Source organism: Branchiostoma floridae, chromosome 9 (genome assembly GCF_000003815.2).
Source record: "Branchiostoma floridae strain S238N-H82 chromosome 9, Bfl_VNyyK, whole genome shotgun sequence".
NCBI lineage: Eukaryota > Metazoa > Chordata > Leptocardii > Amphioxiformes > Branchiostomatidae > Branchiostoma > Branchiostoma floridae.
This window is the reverse complement of record NC_049987.1, coordinates 24,931,840-24,952,116: the sequence shown is the minus strand read 5'-3', so window position 1 is coordinate 24,952,116 and position 20,277 is coordinate 24,931,840. Positions and strand designations below refer to the sequence as shown.

The window sequence follows — 20,277 nt, the reverse complement described above, 5'->3', positions numbered from 1 at the left end:
ATATGAACTTGGTTACGTTAATCAGGCACATAAAATGTATAACATACCCATATTACTCTGCAGTAATAACGTTGTCATCATCTGTATTGTCTTATGGGCCTAATTATCCTGTAAAATGTTAGTTCTATCCTTTTACTTTTTTATTGCTTTACTATGTCAAGTTTTTCAATACCTGTGTGTTTGCTTTAATGCTTGAATACTCCTGAGTCTCTTCTGTCCTCGTCGCAAATACGTATTTGTGTAGAAGACACTCAGGAGCTATAATATGGCTGGATACCAGGCTATGAGTATGACTACGCAACTGGAATTGCAATCAATAAACTACCATTATGTAATGTTTGCTTTGGTCTAGCTCTGAATGTTACAAATTTTCCAGGCGAGTTTGGAACAAGCTTGTACTGGTGCAGGATATAGGAGATTTCTTTTACACAACCTGTTTCTTACCTGCTGACATTTCGGTGTCTATCAGACACCTTTTTCAGAGCTTCTGACTGGAGTTCTGCTTCTTGCCCCTAGGCCCTACAAGTAGCTGATGGTGGTGGTGCTTTTGTAGAACTCCAGTTAGAAGTTCTGAGGAAGATGTCTGACTGACATCGAAATGTCAGGAGGTAAGAAACAGCCTGGTTGTGTAAATGAAATCCCCAATATCCTATTAGTAAGTTCTACCAACCTGATGAAGTTATTTTCGGTTGTACTGTAAACAGTTGCACATCCGTGAATAGTTTCATCAGGTTGGTACGTCACTGAATAAAGAGACTATTTTTTACACAACCATTACTTTATTCACGCCGCCTTTTTGGTGACTGGTCAGAAGATACCAGTCAGAATTGCCCTGAAGAAGGTGACAGATGGTCACCGAAACGTCGGTGTGAATAAACCAATGGTTCAGTACAGGGTTGTAGCCAGCCTGAAATTATTTTCTGTTCCCTCTATTTTGAATCCTATCGGCGCGACATTCCTAGGGGGGTATGGGGGCATGTTCACCGAGAAAATTTTGAAATCTATACCCTCTGAAATGCTATTTCCTGCATTTTGAGGTGTAAATTTTGCTGGTAGACTAAGCTGTTCAATGGCATCTGTTTTGGGGAAAAATTACACAAGGGAGACAGTTTTATTATAATCTTTACATATCGATTTTTGTCCGTCACAGAGGACGGAATGGGCAAATTTTTTTTCAGTCTCCAGCTACAAAATTCCGTCAAAGGAAGGATGGGTACTCTCCAAGCAGAGGTTAGGCTCCGGCTGTTTTTAATGTTATTTTTAGTCCTTTTTATCGGGCTTTCTATTTTGTAATTTTTCTTGAAGTCTGCCAGCCAAACATATATATACTTCAAGAAAAATGACAAAATAGAAAGCTCGATAAAAAAGACTAAAAATAACGTTAAAAAACAGCCGGAGCCTAACCTCTGCTTGGAGAGTAGGATGGGTGCTGGCTTCAACCCTGGTTGAGAAAAAAGAGTCTCTTTATTTGGTAAACAGTTACAGTTTCGCTCTATCTTTCATTCATGAAAACAAAGGCACACAACACTCACAGACCACACCAGCCATATCTATGTTCATGATACTTTATTGGTACCAAAAGATAGAAAATAAGGTAAAGTTGGGGGTCTACTAAACCATACTGATAGGGGTACAAAAGACTAAACATTACGGGAAAATTACGTGTGGTTTGCTAGTAAAAAAAAATTCAATATCACAGAAGGGAAGTTCATAACCAATTAATGTGAATAAACTTAAATTGAGTTATATTATCATATAAAATAATTAGCAGTAAATAGAATATTAACATAATAATATATATTGCTTTAACATAGGTTCTTGTTTGTGTGGCTGTCATATTAAGCTCCTTCCTAGAGAGGAAGGTAACGTTGTCAAAGATAAAGCCGATTACGAAACAGCTTTCTACCTAAAGTAGGAGTTAGTGAATATTTATAAAGGTTTGGTATAAATACACTGTGTACATGAGGATACAAAGTACTGTGTACAATGGCGCCGGCTTAAACATTGTAAAGGGGAATCTGCATACAATATGAGGCAGTGGTATGCCTAGCCTGGTATGTAGGGTAGAGGTTTATGGTTTAACATAATTAGCGCCCAAGTTACTGAGCACTCAAAAATTTCGATCCTTCATCGTTTTGACCCTTCGTTTACAAGTCCAAAAAGTCGTTCTCTCTGCACAGCTATCTTCACAAAAATAAGCCTTTTTTTATTATTATTATTCTTACTTTCCCCGTGTGTGGGCTAGAAAAAATAGGTTCTGACTACTACAACACGTCGCGTGCGTCCACACGCAAGCTACACGAAGGGTGGACGAACACAGAACCCACGCGGCACCATCGTCTCGCAGGATAGAAGAACAAGTAAAACGGTAGAATTTCATCGTACAAGGATTGATTAATACTGCCAAGCTACACGTATGCTCTTTAAACAAGCTCCTCTACAAACTAGAAAGCCTACAAAAATGCGTAAAGAATTATTTTTAGAAAAAAAAAGGGAACATGATGCTGACTACAATGGAGGCTACACTGGCTGGCTCGGAAGGTCTTGATACAAAACAAAGCCTCCGTAACCAGTGGGAAAGAGATTAGAGCATCTCACTCTCCAACAACTTGTGTCTTCATCTCAACATTTTCCTCCAATCACATCACATCATCATCTCTTTTCCTATCTCCGTATCTTACACAGTCATGTTTACAAAATTAGTATAAGGACATTTGCTAAATTTTCTCTCTCTCTCTCTGTTCATGATCAAGGCTATATTCTTATCTCTCTCTTTTTCGTCAATCTTTTTCTAAAATTCCGAAGCACGTTCTACGACAGGCTATTGACGTGACCGTTCTCGCCCATCTCTGTCCCGTCCTCGTTAGTCATGACGGTAACGAGTTTTCCCACCGCCTTGTTGAGGTCGCCCGCCATGTTGAACAGGCTTCCTACCGTGTTTTTCCCTGCAGGTCAACGGGACGAAAATCCGTTTACTGTAACAGAGGGGAGAGGAGGAAAAGGGTCGGTCAGAGAACAGAAAAAAAGAAAATATAGAAACTCAAAACGAGATAAAATAAATCATACTAGTTATAATAAGGACCTAAAATAAATTATGTATCAAGGATAAATAAAACTAACAGTGATTGTTAAAATCATCCGGTAAAACTGTGCAGAAAGTAAGGGACTGTGGAAAGTGTGCAGAAAAAGGGTAAGGGGGAGGGGGGCAAGTGCAGATATAGTTGGCAATCTGTTGGCACTCAAGGTTGGTAATGTTTCATAGACACAATCAAATCTGAACAAAGAATGATAAAGATATTGCTTGTGAGCAGCAGTAACAAGTTTTCCCCAATCAATCAATCAATCAATCAATCAATTAATCAATCACCCTCCAGGTCAGGGACACTGCACATAAGATGTTTTTGCCCATCTCAAAAACTGTGCAAAAAGCAAGGGAGACAGAAGGAAGGAAAGAAGCAAGACAGCGAAGTAAAAATGAAGCAAAATAGGAAAAATAAAGGTGACACCTACAGTGCCTTTTACAGACGATAGGTGTATCTGGTGCTGGAGGGACCTGGGAGAGATGGAGGAAGAGAACGGGAAATAAATGAATGAAACTTCAAAGTTAAACGAGTGTAACATGTATGGTACAAGGAAAACCAGGAGAGAAAATTTCAGGATTGAACAAAGTTGGTAGTGCATGTACATGTACATGGGTAACACAAATAAAGACATCGAGTCAGAAGACAAGAGGAAAGGGACGTTCAGTTCCATGCAAAATTTCAAACGTTCTCCATATAGCAACATAGTTGTGCACCCAATTTTTTTTCTGTTCACCAACTGGTAAATTTTCAGGTTAGGGGTGCACCTATTCCCCAAATGCTTACCTTGTGTGTGACTGGTGGACTGATGTGTAACTTGTGTGTGATTGGTCAACTGTTGCCTACCTTGTGTGTGATTGGTTGACAATTTGCGTACATGTACCTTGTGTGTGACCTTGTTATGTGACCTTGTGTGTCATTGGTCGACTGTTGTCTACCTTGTGAGTGATTGGTCAACTCGTTGCCTACCTTGTGTGTGATTGGTCAACTCGTTGCCTACTTTGTGTGTGATTCGTCAACTCGTTGTTTAACTTGTGTGTGATTGGGACGACTGTTGCCTTACTTGTGTGTGATTGGTCAACTAGTTTCCTAACTTGTGTGTGATTGGCCAACTCGTTTCCTAACTTGTGTGTGATTGGTCAACTCATTGCCTAACTTGTTTGTGATTGGTCGACTGTAGCTTACCTTGTGTGTGATTGGAGTCTGGAGGGAAGGAGCTGTTGACCTCCCGCATGACCTCCTCTAGCTGCTCTTCCGGAGTCTGCTGGCGCCGCTGTCCGTCGCGCAGTGGGGGAGGGGTGCGCGTCGCTCCTTGCACTGAAGACGGGAGGGAGAGTTTAACAGTGATAAGATTAATGCAAGTTCTTTCTCAAGGCCCAAAGGTAACATGAAAAGGGACGGAGCGATGAAGGAATACATTATTTAACATGTGTCAAACACATATAACATAATAAGTCTAAAAGCTGACTCTAAATTCTAACTTATTGGGTTTGACTTCTAGCTTCTTGTACTGAAGATGGGAAGGAGAGTTTAACATATATTTATTTCAAGTTCTTGCTCATGGGCTAATTGCAGGTGACACGAAAGGGGACAGACAGTTAGTGAAGAAACATATAACTTATGTTTACCCTAGTCTCAAAGCTGACTCTAACTCTAAGTTATGAAGTTCTTCTCTCTCAGAGACAGTGGAAGTCGAAGGGTGCCCACTTGGGGCTTTGAGATATCAGGAGGTATAGAAGTGAGCCCTTTCTTACTTGTGTCATTAAGCGTCTAGAAGTTGTACACAAGGAAACAAGTTTGGCAGGCTAAATAAAAGTTCTAAACTGGAACTATGTGGCTCCAGATGTCTTACTGAGGGATGACAGGTGCGATAAATGTCCGTAAGCTGAGAAATGAGTCCTCTCTACTATGCAATGTTTACAAAGCTGGGTTAGCATTTACAGCAAATGTGTTCTCCAAGAGAAGATGGGTAGACAATCTCAAGGAAGATATCCAAAAACTGGACTTGCAAAAAGCCACCCCCCTTGACACAGGCAGCTGGAGATCAGCAATCAGAACTAAACTACATCCCAGAACGTTCCAACCTTGCAAGACTGGGCTAAACCAGATAGTGAGAGAGTGTGTGACTGTTCTCACCTCTGATGTCTGCGGCGCCATTGACGGCCCCGTCCCCGTTGGGAAGCCCGTTGGTCGTGGTGGGGAAGCGCGGGGCCCGCGAGGGCGGGGTGTTGCCAGGCAGCGAGCCCTGTGAGGACGAGGGCGTGACCTCGTTGGGGGTGTGGCTGCTGGACGACGTGTGGGAGGTCGGGCTGCGGTCACTCTGCGGCTGCACGGACAAAGGGCAAAGGTCAGTATCATGGAAGCTGTGTTGGTAGTTCTTTCTGTTCAGGCAGCCATACTCAGCATAATGAAGATTATGCTGCCTGAAATGCTAGTTATCACCGTGAAAGTACAATGCTCAGCAACACAAAGATATACAGGAATCACATTTTCAATGACCCTTTTGACATTTTTGGCCATTTGTTGACCATTTGCGTATTCAAGTGTCCTTTACTCTTGCTAGTTTACATTCTGAAGTTATTGGTCATCAGTATAGATTCCGAAGAAGGCAACTGTTACAGTGGTTAAAAATTTGATCCGTGTATACTTGTGTTTGAGGCAAGTTAAGCACTGTACAACGGTCATGTATCATCTTCATGATTACTGACAGCGATTGTAACTTGTAAGCAATACAAAATTCAGCCCATGGCTGCCAAGTATCTTCAGTTGTGAAATAAGTTTCAAAGTTAACTGCCATGTATGAACAAGCTGCCATACAATATTGTGCCTGAGACAACTGTGACAGGTAAGATGTATATGGGTACATGTATGTCGTGCACTTAAGAAGCTCTATCCATCTGCCGGATCCCCCCCCGACAGAGTGATGGATGGGGGGATCTGGGTGCCAGAGGAAGGGTGACAGATGAGCGTAATTTCCAAGCAGGCGAGGCGTCGCCTAGTAATCCTTGAGGAGGAACGCTGCCTGGGTTTCCCTACTTTAGGCTACACTTATTTATTTCCTTGGTTTGCGGACTTTCAAATTTCAGGTAGAAAACTTCAGGCCACATCTATTTATTTCCTCCACCATTTCTCAGCAAAATCTGCCTGGATATGCAACTTGGACTTGGAACATTGACCGGAAAATTGACAGATTGTGTGAATGTTTTTCTGACTCTGGTAATGTAGTTAGGACTTACATTAGGAAAGCTGAAAGTGCTTTGAGTATCCCTGCACTGTTGGAGAGCATCCCATCACACTCTGTCAGACACTAATTCCACTACACTTGGGAATTGCAGAGTTCATGGTTTTGGGTGATTCTGTTCGGAGTCATGCATCGGAAGCTGTAAGTGCTGTGAGGATCCCACCACTGTATCAGACGCTAATTCCACAACACTAGCGTCTTGCTGTAAATCCCTTGCCGAGATCGGAAACGCTGATCTATTGTATGACTGTTTCTGGTGATTCTGTTTGGAGTCACGCGGGGTAGTTTTAAGTGCACTGGGTATCCCTGCACTGTTTGAGAAAATCCTAGTGCTTCATCACACTGTTTGAGAGCATACCACCACTCTATCAGACACTAGTTCCATGGCCACAACACTAGCATCTTTGGGAATTGCAGAGGTCCGGTTTCTGGTGATTCTGTTTGGAGTCACGCGGGTGAGTTTTAAGTGCTGTGAGCATTCCTGCACTGTTTGAGAAAATTCGAATGCTTTAATTTATCACACTACCCCGAATGATACAAAACTTCTGGTAGATTTGTACTCTTACTGACATTACACAAAGGGTTTGTTTGTGATGTTGAAATTTGAACCCAAGCTGTAGTATCATACTGTGTTTCGGTATTAAAATCAAAAATTCACTATTGCCAATCAAGGCAAGTCCTCAACCTAACATGTACATAAGGTAGCAGTTACTCAAACACCTGGATAGATTTATTTGGAAACAGTGAAACGTTTCAGGTAGCATCCATTACCTTTTGTTAGTGAATGCACAACTGTAATGTACTGAAAAACCAGGTATTTAGCTAAAATCCATGAGTATGCATTCATCTATAAATAAAATGAAGAATAAATTTAGATTATCCAATTGGAAACAAAAAAAGACAAGTCATTAGACAAGGTTAACACACAAGGTGAGTCAACAAGCTCCAAACAGTTACTGCAAAAACAAACACCTTGAACGTATTCAGGCCAACTCTTAAGGCAGTAAAACTCCTGGGTGAAATGAAAACTTGGCAGTAAACTTTCCTCTGGTTTTACAAGGCTAAATCGTCCTCGGCTCCTGAGCTTCATATCTCCCCTAAGTGCCATACGGCTGAAGACCGCCAACAAGAAAATCCTTCCCCAACCTCAAGAGAAGGATAAAAATCTGACAAACGCCGAGAAACTACTCCAAGGAAATCCCTGGGCTTGTAAAGTTTTTATTGTCTTGTACTTTCAATAGGATACTAAAAGTCGATGGGCTTAGCACTCTACGCTTTACAACCTATATAGCACTTTCTTAGATTGCCTTATTGGCTGGAGCTCAACGGTAGCAGCCTCACAATTCAGGTCCAGGTTCCAATAAGTTGGTCATAGAGAAACTGTGGTTCAATCCTGGGTAGGGTACCTTGGTTGGGGTTGCATCTGTCTTTTGTACGGGATGTAAAATGCACCTGGTCCTGTGTTTCAAAGTTGAGCTCCTGGTTTCAATTAGTTAGTAAAAGAGACACCATGGTTCAAGCTTGGGTAGGGCATCTCGATTAGGACTACACCCATCTTTAAGCCCCGTTTACAAATCAAGAATTTAGCTCGGCCGAGTTGTCAGCGAGCTCTAAATTACGAGGAGGTATGACCCTGATGCCGACGAAGAAACTCTGCCGTTAGATCGTAGGCTCAGGTTCATGCCTCCTCGTAATTGAGAGCTCGCTGACCAACTCGGCCGAGCTAAATTCTTGATTTGTAAACGGGGCTTTAGGAAGGGGTTAAAAATGCGGGTCCTGTTTTTGAGGAGGTGCCTTGTGCACATTAAAGTGGAAGGCATAGCAACCCCTCCCTGTAAAATATACCCTGCTACAGAAACAGCATTAGGAAACTTGCTGACCTATGTGCCACTAGGCACTACATTTTGCATCTGAACAAACTTTTAATAGGATAGTCAAAGCCTACAGGCTTGGCACTTTCCATTTTACAGCCAATAGTACTTTCTACGATTGCCCAACGTCGTACAATTTACAGTAGCATGACCCCAGCCTAACCTGCGTGTTGAAATTGGCAATTCTTTATCACCAAATCCTCTAGACAACAATTAGATCCTGACCAACCTCAAGGATTTTCCTACGAAGCGATCTTAAAAAGTTGGAATGGCAGATAAAAAAGTTGGATGCCCCTATCTTCTTGTGCAATATAGCTCAGCAGGAATCCCATTCCCAGAATGAAAAGCCAATCTCTCAAAGGTCCCTGAAGCTTGTTTCTGTGCGGTACGTTGACTCATTGCCAAGAAAGGTCATGAACTCATCTGAAGTGGGCCAGAATTCTCCTGGTCGCCCCAAGAGGAGATGGGTAGACAATGTCAAGGAAGATATTAAAAAACTGAACCTGCAAAAGCTTACTCTCCAAGCAGAGGTTAGGCTCCAGCTGTTTTTTTTAGTCGTTTTTATCGGGCTTTCTATTTGTCATTTTTCTTGAAGTACGCCAGCCAAGGTTTTGACACAGCAAGATAAAATAAAAAATAGAAAGCCTGATAAAAACGACTAAAAAAAAACCTTAAAAAAAATAGCCAGAGCCTAACCTCAGCTTGGAGAGTAGCAAAAGCCACGTTCCTTGAGAGAGGCAGCTGGAGATCAGCAATCAGACCTGAACGACATCCGGCAACGTCCAACCCTCGCAAGACTCTGGGATAAACGGATGCTACACCGGTGAATAGTGAGTGAGAGTGTGTGAGACATTGCGCAGCAGTTCACCGAACCACTCCCATGAGGAGATTGCTAGAGCCCCATTCCCAGAATGATACGCCAATCTCTCACAGGTCCCTGAAGCTTGTTTCTGTGCAGTACGTCGGGCGGAAGTTCACCAAACCACTCTCCAGCTCCCGCTCCACGAGAAGATTGCTACATTTATCACGTCTGACGGAACTTTTTCGCTCTTATTGCCCCCAATCAAGAAGTGGCTGGGCTCCAAGAGTTGGATAACTTGGATTGCCCGCCGAGTCAGACTGATTCGTGAGAATTATAACGAGGCGACTTGGGAACGCGAAGCAAATCATGTTGTCTCAAAAACTGCACTGACAAATAAGCCAATTCGGTTCATTTCCACACGAATACACTTAAGTTGCTGGTTTGACATTTGCTTATGGTTTTCCAGCTCCTAATTGGCGTACATGTATTTCCCATTCTACAAATCACGCAGTTTCTGAAATAGTCTGGAAAAATTAGCCAGTTAGGTTCGTTTCCACACGAATACATTTCCGTTGCTGGTTTGAAACTTGCTGACGGTTTTCGGGCTCCTACTTGGAATGCTAGTTTCAATCTACAAATCACAATGTCTCTAAATAAAACTGCACCGATTGATTAGGCCGTCAGGTTCATTTCCACCCGGATATGTTTTAAGTCACTGGTTTGAGATTTGCATACGGTTTTCTGACTCATAATAGCAAATCTCTCATTCTACAAATCACGAAGTTTCTGAAACTGCGCCGACCAATTAATATGCCAGGTTCATTTCAACACAAATACATTTAAGTCGCTGGTTTGAAATTTGTAGATGGTTTTCCGACCCATAATTGGCGTATTTCCTATTCTGCAAATCACATACTAGTTTCTAAAACTGTGCAACAGATCAACTTGACAGGTTCATTTCCACACGGATACCAATAACTTGTATTTTGGAGATTTGCAGACAGTTTTCTGACTCCTAATTGGCATATCTCTCATTCTGTCTTCGATCCATTTAAACCTGGCTTTGTACAAACGAAGGGAAGTTGAAGTCACTAAGCCCGTCTCTGTCCGTGCCACCTTGGGATTTTAACATTCCGCCCACACATATTGACATTTCAAAGTGCAGTAAGACCATCCTGATTTGATTATATGGATGATATCCTTTAAGGCACTCTAAAGTTGATGCGAACGAGCGAAAAAAGGGTCATTATGACATCTAGGTGGTCATCAGGAAAGATGAAGAAATGACTGAAAAACGCACCATAGCAACATGATGTACTAAACAATAATTCTTTCTATTCATAAAGAACTTGATATAATAATTATTACAGTCTTTCTTTAACGATTCTTTGATTTTGGAAGATATTATAGTATCTGTTTCTCAACGTTTCTGCTGTTGCTCAAAGTGACAGGGAAGACGGATGGTGAATAAGAGAGTTCCATTTGGTCAGGTCGCGAGGGACGCGCTATCGCCGCGCGGTACATGCACCTGCATAATTCCGCGTCTTCCCGCGATACTTTTCCACTAACACCGACGACCCAAGGAAGGTTATCTCAGGGCAAGGTCTACATATCGCTCTTGCATATTCAACTTAGTTTTTACATAGTTGTGTTGTGGAATATCCTTATCCTTTTTTTTAAATTCTGTTTTCTTTAGCCAGGGTAGCCCAACTCAGTGTATCACACTGCTTTACAGTGGGGCCATGGAGATCCTTATTCTTTCTTCTCCACAGATATTGCTGGATTTTAGATTTTTCAAACTACTGTGATTCACTTTATCTTCACGGTACCAAACTTTCACGGTCTGAGAAAATTGAACTTGTTCTCGGAACTAAATGTTCACTGTCGAGGCAAGTGCGCATGAAAAAAGTCTGTAAATTATTTTTTATCGGTAATGATAAGTTCACGTTACAGTCGTCACCGTGAAAACCATGAACATAACATTACATTGAAAAAATCAGGAATTACAGTAGTACCTGAATGGTATAAGGGAATCTGCAGTGCCTTGAGAAACACATTTATTAGGTTTTTACATTGAGTTTGCATAACAGAACTTCTGCAATCTAATTCTTCTGCGAGTGTTTATATATTCAGGCTGTCTTCTCGAATATCCTTATTCTTTCTTCTCCACAGATATTGTTGGATGGGATTTTAAAACTTCTGTACTGCATTGAGAAACAAATGTATAAGGTTTTTACATTGATTTTGCAAAACAGAACCTGTGCACTTAAAACTACCAACCCAGGCTGTTTGAACTTGATCTTCAATCTAACACTTCTGTGAGTGTTTCTACATAGGCTGTGTTCTTGAATATCTTAGTTCTTTCTTCTCCACAGTCACAAATTAAGGATGTTTCAAACCATCTTTACGGTATTCATGGCACCACCCTCACCATTAATGGTACAACAAATGCCATTAACAATACATAAGAAAGGAAATTTGCAGTCCATCAAGACGCAGATGTACCATAAGCACTCGGCTTTCAAAAGGATCCACTACAAATTAGATTTTACAGATGTCTATCTATCTGCAAAGGCCATCGCAGCCATGCAGCTAGCCTACACCCATGCTGAATATACAAACGAGGTAACACACAACAAGAACTGTCTCTAGCTCTTAATTTTTCCCCGTCGAACTCATTGTTTAGGGGCCCATGTTGTCGATTTTCGTTGTTAAATCTCTCATTTAGAATTAAAGCTGATGAAAGTAGATTTCATGTAATGAAGTTCAGAATTTTTGTTAAGCCCGAAGGTCGTCGAAATCCACTAGCAAATTTTTGTCCCAGAAAGGAGGGAAGGACAACCACCATCGAAAATGAATAGCCCCACCTGTGACAAGAAATCCGATCACACAAATTCACCTGAAATATTCATTCCCACTACATCAATTTATTACCACGATAATAATTCCTTCTTGAGGCCCCATTTTCAACTCTTCCCCTTGTTTACACGGCATCCCGACGCACTCCCTACAGCGACATCGTTTTATGCATGCAAGCCCTCTGCCATCCATTAACAAGATATGTCGCTCACAAGGGCCCTAAATACCACATTTTAATATCGCTGCCTGCAGTTGATATTGAAAAACATCAGCTCGGCATGCTTCAGTTGCCTGGTTACATTGATGATGGAGAGATATTAAGGATGCTAGGCTGAATTATATTATTTACTTGGTTTGCAGACATTTTCAGGTGAAAATATAACCGTTACGCTAGTTCACCTTTATCCATGGGTAACCTATATCCGTTACACAACACAGCAGGTACTAGGTGAATTCAAGGGACATTTTGAAAATATTGCAATTCAGTTAAACTGCCGTCTGTTGACTTGATGTACCAAGTGAATACCTTGTTTTCAAATATAACAGATATAGGTTATCCCACGGATAAAGGTGAACTAGTGTAGCAAGCAGATATCATAGGTCTAAAAGGAAGAAAATTTAAATATGACTCTATCCCCCCATAAAACTGAGTGCACCAAGGCATGGACCTAGACCTCAAGCTTTGTTTTCATGAAGTTTGTCCAGTTAAGCATAATCCGAGAAACAATAAATCAAATTGATGCGGCCTTATGTAACCATGAAATATCAAAGTTCAATATTGGATCATAAAAACTCAACATAAATATGCAACAAAATCTGTAATAAATCGAAGCAACATAAAAAAAAAACTTCTTTTACAGCCAACAGGGCTGTAGCCAGTGCCAATTTCTGCTTCAAGGGACGGATTAGCTTTCTTGTTGGGACAAAAAAAAATTTCACCCAATCCTCAAAAAAATCCAAACATATTATGCATTTCGGTATGCTGCAAAGATTGACAACACGGGATCCCAGACAATGAGTGGGGCGACGAAGAATTCAAAGCCGGAGAAAGCCCTACACTCAACATCCTTGTACATATACATGTAACATATAATACGTTGCTAAGACTGCAACATCAACAAGAGGAATATCAACAAAAAGAATATCACTCTCCTGGCTGCCACTCCTTTTTCTACAGTGACTGAGATTTTCAAGACTCACCTTCGATCCACCTAGTCAAATATTTATCCTTGCCGATGAAGGCGGCAAATCAAATTTCATGAATGCTCGCTACAAAATTTGCAAATCATACCAGAGAATCTATCCAGCAACCCTGAAATTTGCTTCAAAATGGCAAACACCTTTGAGATCAAAACGATACAGCTTCTTCATGACTACAGAAGGTCTTCCTCTTGCTCATCCTCTGATCTATATGTACATAAAACCTGTACTTGGAAAGACTTGTGAATAATACCAGAGAATCTATCCAGCTACACTGGAATCTGCTACTAAACTAAGTACCATCCCCTGTGAACTCATCTTTGAGATGATACAGCCTCTTTACGAGTATGGTTCTAAACACTCTTTCTCTTTGATATCTATAACAACATTATGTAAAATGGACTGCAATTATTGGACAATCCGACATAAAACTGGACACAAAAGATATCTGCTTAACAAGATTGCATGAAGATCACTGCAGTATCTCACATGCATGTAATTGTAAAATCAAAAACCATATCCTCATCTTCAATATCTACAAGCACTATGACCTCTTTCACATGCATGTACTTTACAACAATTAAAAGTGATTTTACCTTGGCTAGAGAGCTAAAAAATATCTGCACCTTCAATATCTAAATATATAATGACACCTTTCACAGCTACCGTACAAGATTTAGTACTTAATTCTACCTTAGTGCAGGGTTCAAGCCAGCATCTTCAAAATCTACATAATACAGCACCTTCCATGTTTATTGTATGAGACTTCTTAGTGCATTTTAGCTTGGCAGAGGGATCAAATCTCCATCTTCCATATCTCAATATACAACATCTTCCATGTCTTCTGTACATGGCTAAGTACTACATTTTGCTTTCTTGAAGGGCTAAAATCTGCATCTTAAATATCCACATATACAACAACACCTTTCACATCTACTACATGTAAAAGGCTTATTACTACATTCTACCTTCTTGGAGGGCTCAATCCTCCATCTTCAATATCTAACATTACATATACAGTAACAGCTTTCACGTCTACTGTACAAAATCAAGCATTGCATTTTACCTTGGCGCAGGGCTGCATGTATCCGGGCATGTTTAAATCAGAGGCTCGAGCTTGCGGGATAACGATGGCTTCGCTACGGTAACCGCCTACTTCTGAATCACCCGGGGTCTAGCAGGCTTTTATCTTGTTAGGGTTCATCCACTAACGTAACATTCAGAGGGGTGGTCGGCTGTCAGACTGGCACCTACCATTACTGCGCTGAAGAGGAGACTACTATTTAAACTCATGTGCTAAAGCCTAAGAAAAAAACCAAACCAACCCTAGAAAAAAACCCTGCTGACTCTAGCCTTTTTTGGCCAACCACTAGCGTTGCTGAGGGATGTAAAATTTCAATCTGAAATCTGTATGATGAAAATGTGTAGAATTGTTTTCTGACATGTACTCCTTTGTTTGTGTTGAAAGGGGAATTGCGCTTTTTCAAAATAATTCATATATAATGTATAATTACAACATGATATTGAAAATACCAGTGACTGATACATTTTAGTTTACCAGTCTGTTATCACTCAAGTTTGACAATCTGTATTTCTTGAATGAGATCTATCATAATGACTTTAGCAAAAAAAGGAGAGAATCCCAACCTATCAACCCAAATTCTTACACTTTTTACAGGACTGTAACCAGAAACACAACAGTATATTTGCCAGGCCTTACACTTGATCACTAATGTATTGCTTTATATGCCTGTATGTATCACAAGTGCAACATTTTGATGCCATGTTTCAGCGAGGGTGACCGGTTTCATTCTGCCATTGCACTTAACCGGTGCAATGGCCGAGTGGGTAGAGTGTTCGCCTTGCATTCGGTAGGTCGTGAGTTCGATCCCCGGCCGAGTCATACAGAAGACTCTAAAAATGGTACATGCTACTTTCTTTGCTTAGCACTCAGCACTAATGAGGAAGAGTATGGAAGTTAAAAACACATCACTACCAGCGGACCAGCCCCCTGCTGTAGTGACTTGCACAAATGTGTGGCCCAAGGGCCCAAGTGGAGATGGGTGCCACCCTACGCATCAGTAGATGTATGGGCAAACCATTGCACAGGGGTGAAGAAGTGCCCTGAATCTCTCCTCCTTCACTGATATTTACATGTACCAAACAGACAACCTGACTCCAGCTAATGGCCTTATCTTCACTTCACTCCATTAAACTTTCATAGATGGCAAACTTCCCATCACCTTCGGAGTACAGATTTCCTTCTAGGGTTACAAGGTGCCGGCATTTCTTGCAGACCTTTGAGTAACAGATACAGCTTCCATCTGCAAAACGTATAACCTTGGTTCTGTTGAGAGTCACTGATATAAGACAAGTATAGTCTGAAGCTACAGAACAACCTCGCTTTTGCGTTTAGGAAAATACTCGTAATTGTTTTTATGGTTGGCTGTGATTTGTGATTCTAAGTGAAGATGATTTTATGTTTATGACAATCAAGAAGATTAGAGTACAGAGGAAGATTTGTTGACTACATCATGTCAAACCTATCCTTTTTATGAGTTTTACTGAAGTGCAGATTTGAAACTTGACAAAATCATTCTGCTTTACAAATTACCAATCGTTTTTGCTGGACCAGTGCTATATGAGGCTTATTGCATACCATGTTTCAGTCTAATGTCTCCATTGTTAAGTTTTACACCAAGCTTTCGGTAGGATCAGTATTATACAAGGCTTATTCCATGCATATTTTGCAATTCATTATCTTCACTTGACTGTCAACATTCTAGTTTATACACCAAGCTTACACCGTTATCAGGGCCCTGAGTTGCACTGACTGATAGCAGCACAGTAATGACTTTGACATGGCGGAGAGCAGAAGCCCTGATGAGACATTCTGCTCGTCTGCAGTTCCATTACTGGTTCTACCAGCACTCATTAAACATTGATTGCTGACTGTCTGCTGATTGTCGCAGAGCCGAGATGAAATCCACTAGCAATAAGGAATAATGTCAGAAGCCAGCTTGTTTCATTGTCAGTCATGAAAGAAATAACGAGTTGTACAATTTGAGTTTTGTTCCGACACAAAAAGGATTGACGTTCACCATGAATTTTCAGCCGATCTCGACGACCTTCTTTCCATTGTGTTGGCACATTCCTCATATTGTACAACTATGGATTATACCAACACAGATGAGCTTTCATTTGAATCTCTCTAGCTGGTGCAGCTGCAGAAAGTGATATTTTCCATGTATTGCTCTCATGTTCAACTCATATATCCGTCTACATAGGCCAGTTTCTTTATAATGTATTCCAAATGCGAGACCAGATTAATCATACATAACTGTACTGTTATCGATAATGTTTTGTTGTGTGTATGTAGCCTCTTAGTACTACTGTCTGTATAGCTATTAGTTGTTATTAATTGCCATACATTGTACCATGTGTGATTGTTGAGCAATAAATTCATTAATTCATTTGAATAAAAAAAAAGGAGATAATACTTAATTAACCCGATTAACAAATCTGATTCGTCAATATCATCTGTTGATTGTCATTGAGCTGACATTTTATCGGCAATTATGAATTATGTTTACTAGGAGCCAGATTGTTTCAAACATGTCTACACTTTTAGATAAATCAGAAACGAAATAATACTTAACGATATAATCAACAAAACTGCATCTTATCTGTTGACTGTTGTAGAACTAAAACCTTCCTTATCGAGAGTCACAAATTATGGCCAATCAGTATTTATGTCTTAAGGACCTCGAGTGCACGATCTGTTTAAGATTCTGCTCATGTAGCTAGTGGAAGAAGTCAGAACCTGTGGGGCGTTGTCCTTCAGGCTGGGACACCTGATTTAAGTCCTACTGCATATTTCAACATCGCTGCCGGCTTGATTGCGAGCCGGGTACTGTAGGTTCCGTTCCGTTCTGCCAGCTTGGCATTTAGGACGGGGGAGGAGCGGTGATATATGACTGAAGATGTCATCTTTAGAATCCTATGAACTTCATTTTCTTTGGCTGTTTTCCAATTTCTGCCATGTTGGCATCCATTTTCAGTACAGCCATACACATACATTGCACCGTCATGAAATTTTTATGTTAAGAATTACGATAATGACATTAGCAAAAGCTCTATAATATTGGTAAAACCATATTTGAAATTTTGCTAATACCTTATAATGGTATATCTTTGGAAATACATAATCCTGTGGATTACTTTGCAACTTGATACTAAAGCACTTATTAAGTAGATTATTTCTGTGTGAGGCTCATTTCAAGACATATATATTTCCATGAAAAATGGAGATATATTTTTTGGTGTGTCTGCATTTCTGGATTTTTGTTATCAGCATAACTCATGCACTGCTGGATGGATCACAATGATATTTGGCATGTGGGTGGGAGCTGGGAAGACGAAGGTCAAGGTCAATTTTGGGCCCCCTGGTATAAGTTTTCACATCACACCATGCCTTTAGGAGTAAGGTTGCAGGATGTGTTTTTTTATAGTACTGTAGTTTTAGAAACAGTGAAGGGCTGAATCAGTTGCTCTACCCTGAAGCAATATGGTATCTCATCAACTTGTGGAAAGTGTTTTGTTAATCTGTAGATGGATGAAAGGTAAGCTTCTTCGTAGGGAAGCTTGTGAACCGTACAGATCAGAATAATCTGGACTTTTTAACGGATGATACATTGTTAAGATGTTGAGCTTGGATCAGCAGCTAAGAATTTGATGAGTTTTCAGGGATCAGTTGAGTGTTTTATTGATGATATCCTGTTTCTTTATAATCCTCTTTGTAAAATGAGTTAAAACATTACATTAGTCAACTTTGAAACTCTGGATTCTCAACGAAGATTTCACGTGCACTAATAATATTAAGAGCTCTCTCTGGCATCAATGTTCAAAATCAATAATCAATAACATTATTATTCTGAACTTCACCTCCTTTTATATTACAACATCACTAAGTACAGTCACTTTACCACAAAAATGACACAAGGGGTACATTTTGCACTTCTTGACATTCTGTAGGGAGCCTGTCAGAATAAGAAATTCCGCTGACGCCCATGCTGACATTTTCGAGCAAGGCAAACGTATTCTCTCCTACTGACCTCGTCCACGCGATGGTAATCTGTACACATCTTCCAAAGACTTCTCATTCCGTCTGTCGTCAACTTACCTTAAAACATAATCCTCTAATCTGCCTCTCCGGAACCCTTCCATATTACTCTCCTTATCTCCCGACTTTGAGGGAAATTGCAGCGATAATGCCCTGAGATAGAAAGGCGCTTGGCAATTCCACACATGTACAACAGCCTCAGAGGCTCACCTCTGATCTTTAGATCTGTCGTTTTCTCATCGTTGTGTGGCACGCAAGGTCTTTCTTATCTCTGCTTGCTCATAAATATACTTACTCAAGGGAACACGACCTTATTTTCTTAAGCTATTTTTGGCTCCTCTGATTTTGTCAAAGTTGTCTGAACTTCAGGAGAACTTTGTCAAAGTTTGCAACTTTTGTCTTACCACCGGTCAGGCCTTACCAGCCCTGACAGCGAGAGATTGTGTACTTAAGTAGAAAACATTTTCCATCTCAACTTTTCACCTCCGATATAACAATACCACCATGATGAACACCATGACTTTAATTCAGAAAGGTAGCAGCGACTTGATGTAATGAAGAGACAGGATGTTTATTCCCATTTGGCGCCTGTACGGACCTAATTGTATTACCATCAGCATAAGGCTGTGGATGACCAGAATCTACTGAAACCCCTTCACCATCTCACCTGCTCGAGTAGCTGCCGTAACCTCTTCACTGGAGCTAACTAATGGAACAAATGCAGAGACTAATCTAATCCGTTGTCCATCTTACTGCATCTCAACTGTGAGGCTGCTACTAGTTGAGCTAGTAGGACATCCCTTTGAGACTAACAAACAAAAAAAACCTCACCTGCTCGAGAAGCTGCCGTAACCTCTGCAGCTGTGCCTCCAGCTGCCGGTTGTGGTCCTCCAGGATCTGCATGCGCGCCTCCAGCCGACCTTTGTGCTGCCGGAGAAGCTTCGCCTCAGCGATCAGCTCGTTGTCGCGGTTGACCTCCGACCTCGGCTCCGCCTGCGGCGATGGCTGCTGCTGCTTCTGGATCTTCAACCGCTCGTACTCCATCTGTAAATTTCTGGAAAAAAAAGAAAGAATCAAGGATTATCATCTTGGTAATATGGTGCAAATTGGATTTTCAACCGCCAGTGTTTCATTTTGTAAATTTCTGCAGGGAAAAAAGGGCCCAAAATACCGTCCATGAGGTTTCTTCCTGTTCAATCTTTGAATAATATGGTGTTTAAAATGGACTTCACAAAAGATTTTCAGCCGCTTGACTCCATCTGTAAATTTGTGTGAAAAAAAGAAAAAGTTTTCCACCGTTGAGTCATGCCTTCAAGTACCAAACATGTCAACCGAGGATTGATGTGTTCAAATTACTAGAACTATGATATATTATCGTAGAGCTGTTTCTTCCTGTTTAATCTACATAACTTGGTGTTAAATTAGATTTTCAACTGCTAGTACTCCATCTGTAAATTTATGTGGGAATGAGGTTTCTCCCTTTTAATCTTAATAATATGGCGTCAAAAAAGGTGAAAGGAACTTTCAAAATGGATTTTTCACCGCTCGTACTCGTACTCGTACTTTCTGCAGGGAAAAACGAAGAGGATTTCATCAATGAGGTTTCTTCCTGTTTAATCTTGATAAATAAATATGCTGTTATATTGGATTTCCAACAGGGGCTTTTGTTGGTCAAATTAATACATTAGTACAATCTGACTGTCAATGGGACTGGTCTAGCTACTGGTGTCTTGTAGTAGTTGTCACGAGTAACAGCTTGATTTCTTAGATTCCTGCGTCTAGTAGTAGTTGTTGGAAGTAACAGTTCAATTTCTTAGATTCCTGTGTCTTGTAGTAGTTGTCGTGACTAACAGTTCAATTTCTAAGATTCCTGTGTCTTGTAGTAGTTGTCGTGCCTAACAGTTCAATTTCTAAGATTCCTGTGTCTTGTTACTAAGTAGTTGTAAAACATGAAGAAAATCTGCAGCTCACCTATTCTCCTCCTCCAGGTCCTTGATCATGGCCTCCAGCTCTGCCCTCTGCTCCTGGTCGATGGCCACCACGATCTGAGCCGGGCTTTTTGGCTGTGGACGGAAAAATGGAGCAAAATGTTACAAAACAGG

General features: G+C 40.8%; 1 protein-coding gene across 21 annotated transcripts in view; it reads right to left on the bottom strand.

Moving 5' to 3' along the window:
• Positions 1-1,551: 1,551 nt before the first annotated feature.
• LOC118422915 (dystrophin-like) overlaps positions 1,552-20,277 on the bottom strand; it is a 232,797-nt gene continuing 214,071 nt past the window's right edge. For 18 of the 21 annotated variants that reach the window (XM_035830778.1, XM_035830765.1, XM_035830766.1 and 15 more), the window contains 5 exons: positions 20,147-20,238; positions 19,007-19,229; positions 5,217-5,406; positions 4,266-4,397; positions 1,552-2,945 (listed from right to left, as the gene is read on the bottom strand). In XM_035830778.1, the coding sequence (XP_035686671.1) occupies positions 2,812-2,945; positions 4,266-4,397; positions 5,217-5,406; positions 19,007-19,229; positions 20,147-20,238 (771 nt within the window). In that variant the 3' untranslated portion in view covers positions 1,552-2,811. Of the gene's footprint in view, positions 2,976-3,510; positions 3,554-4,265; positions 4,398-5,216; positions 5,407-19,006; positions 19,230-20,146; positions 20,239-20,277 lie in introns of all 21 variants that reach the window. The other 3 variants (XM_035830780.1, XM_035830779.1, XM_035830781.1) reach the window with 3 other exon arrangements.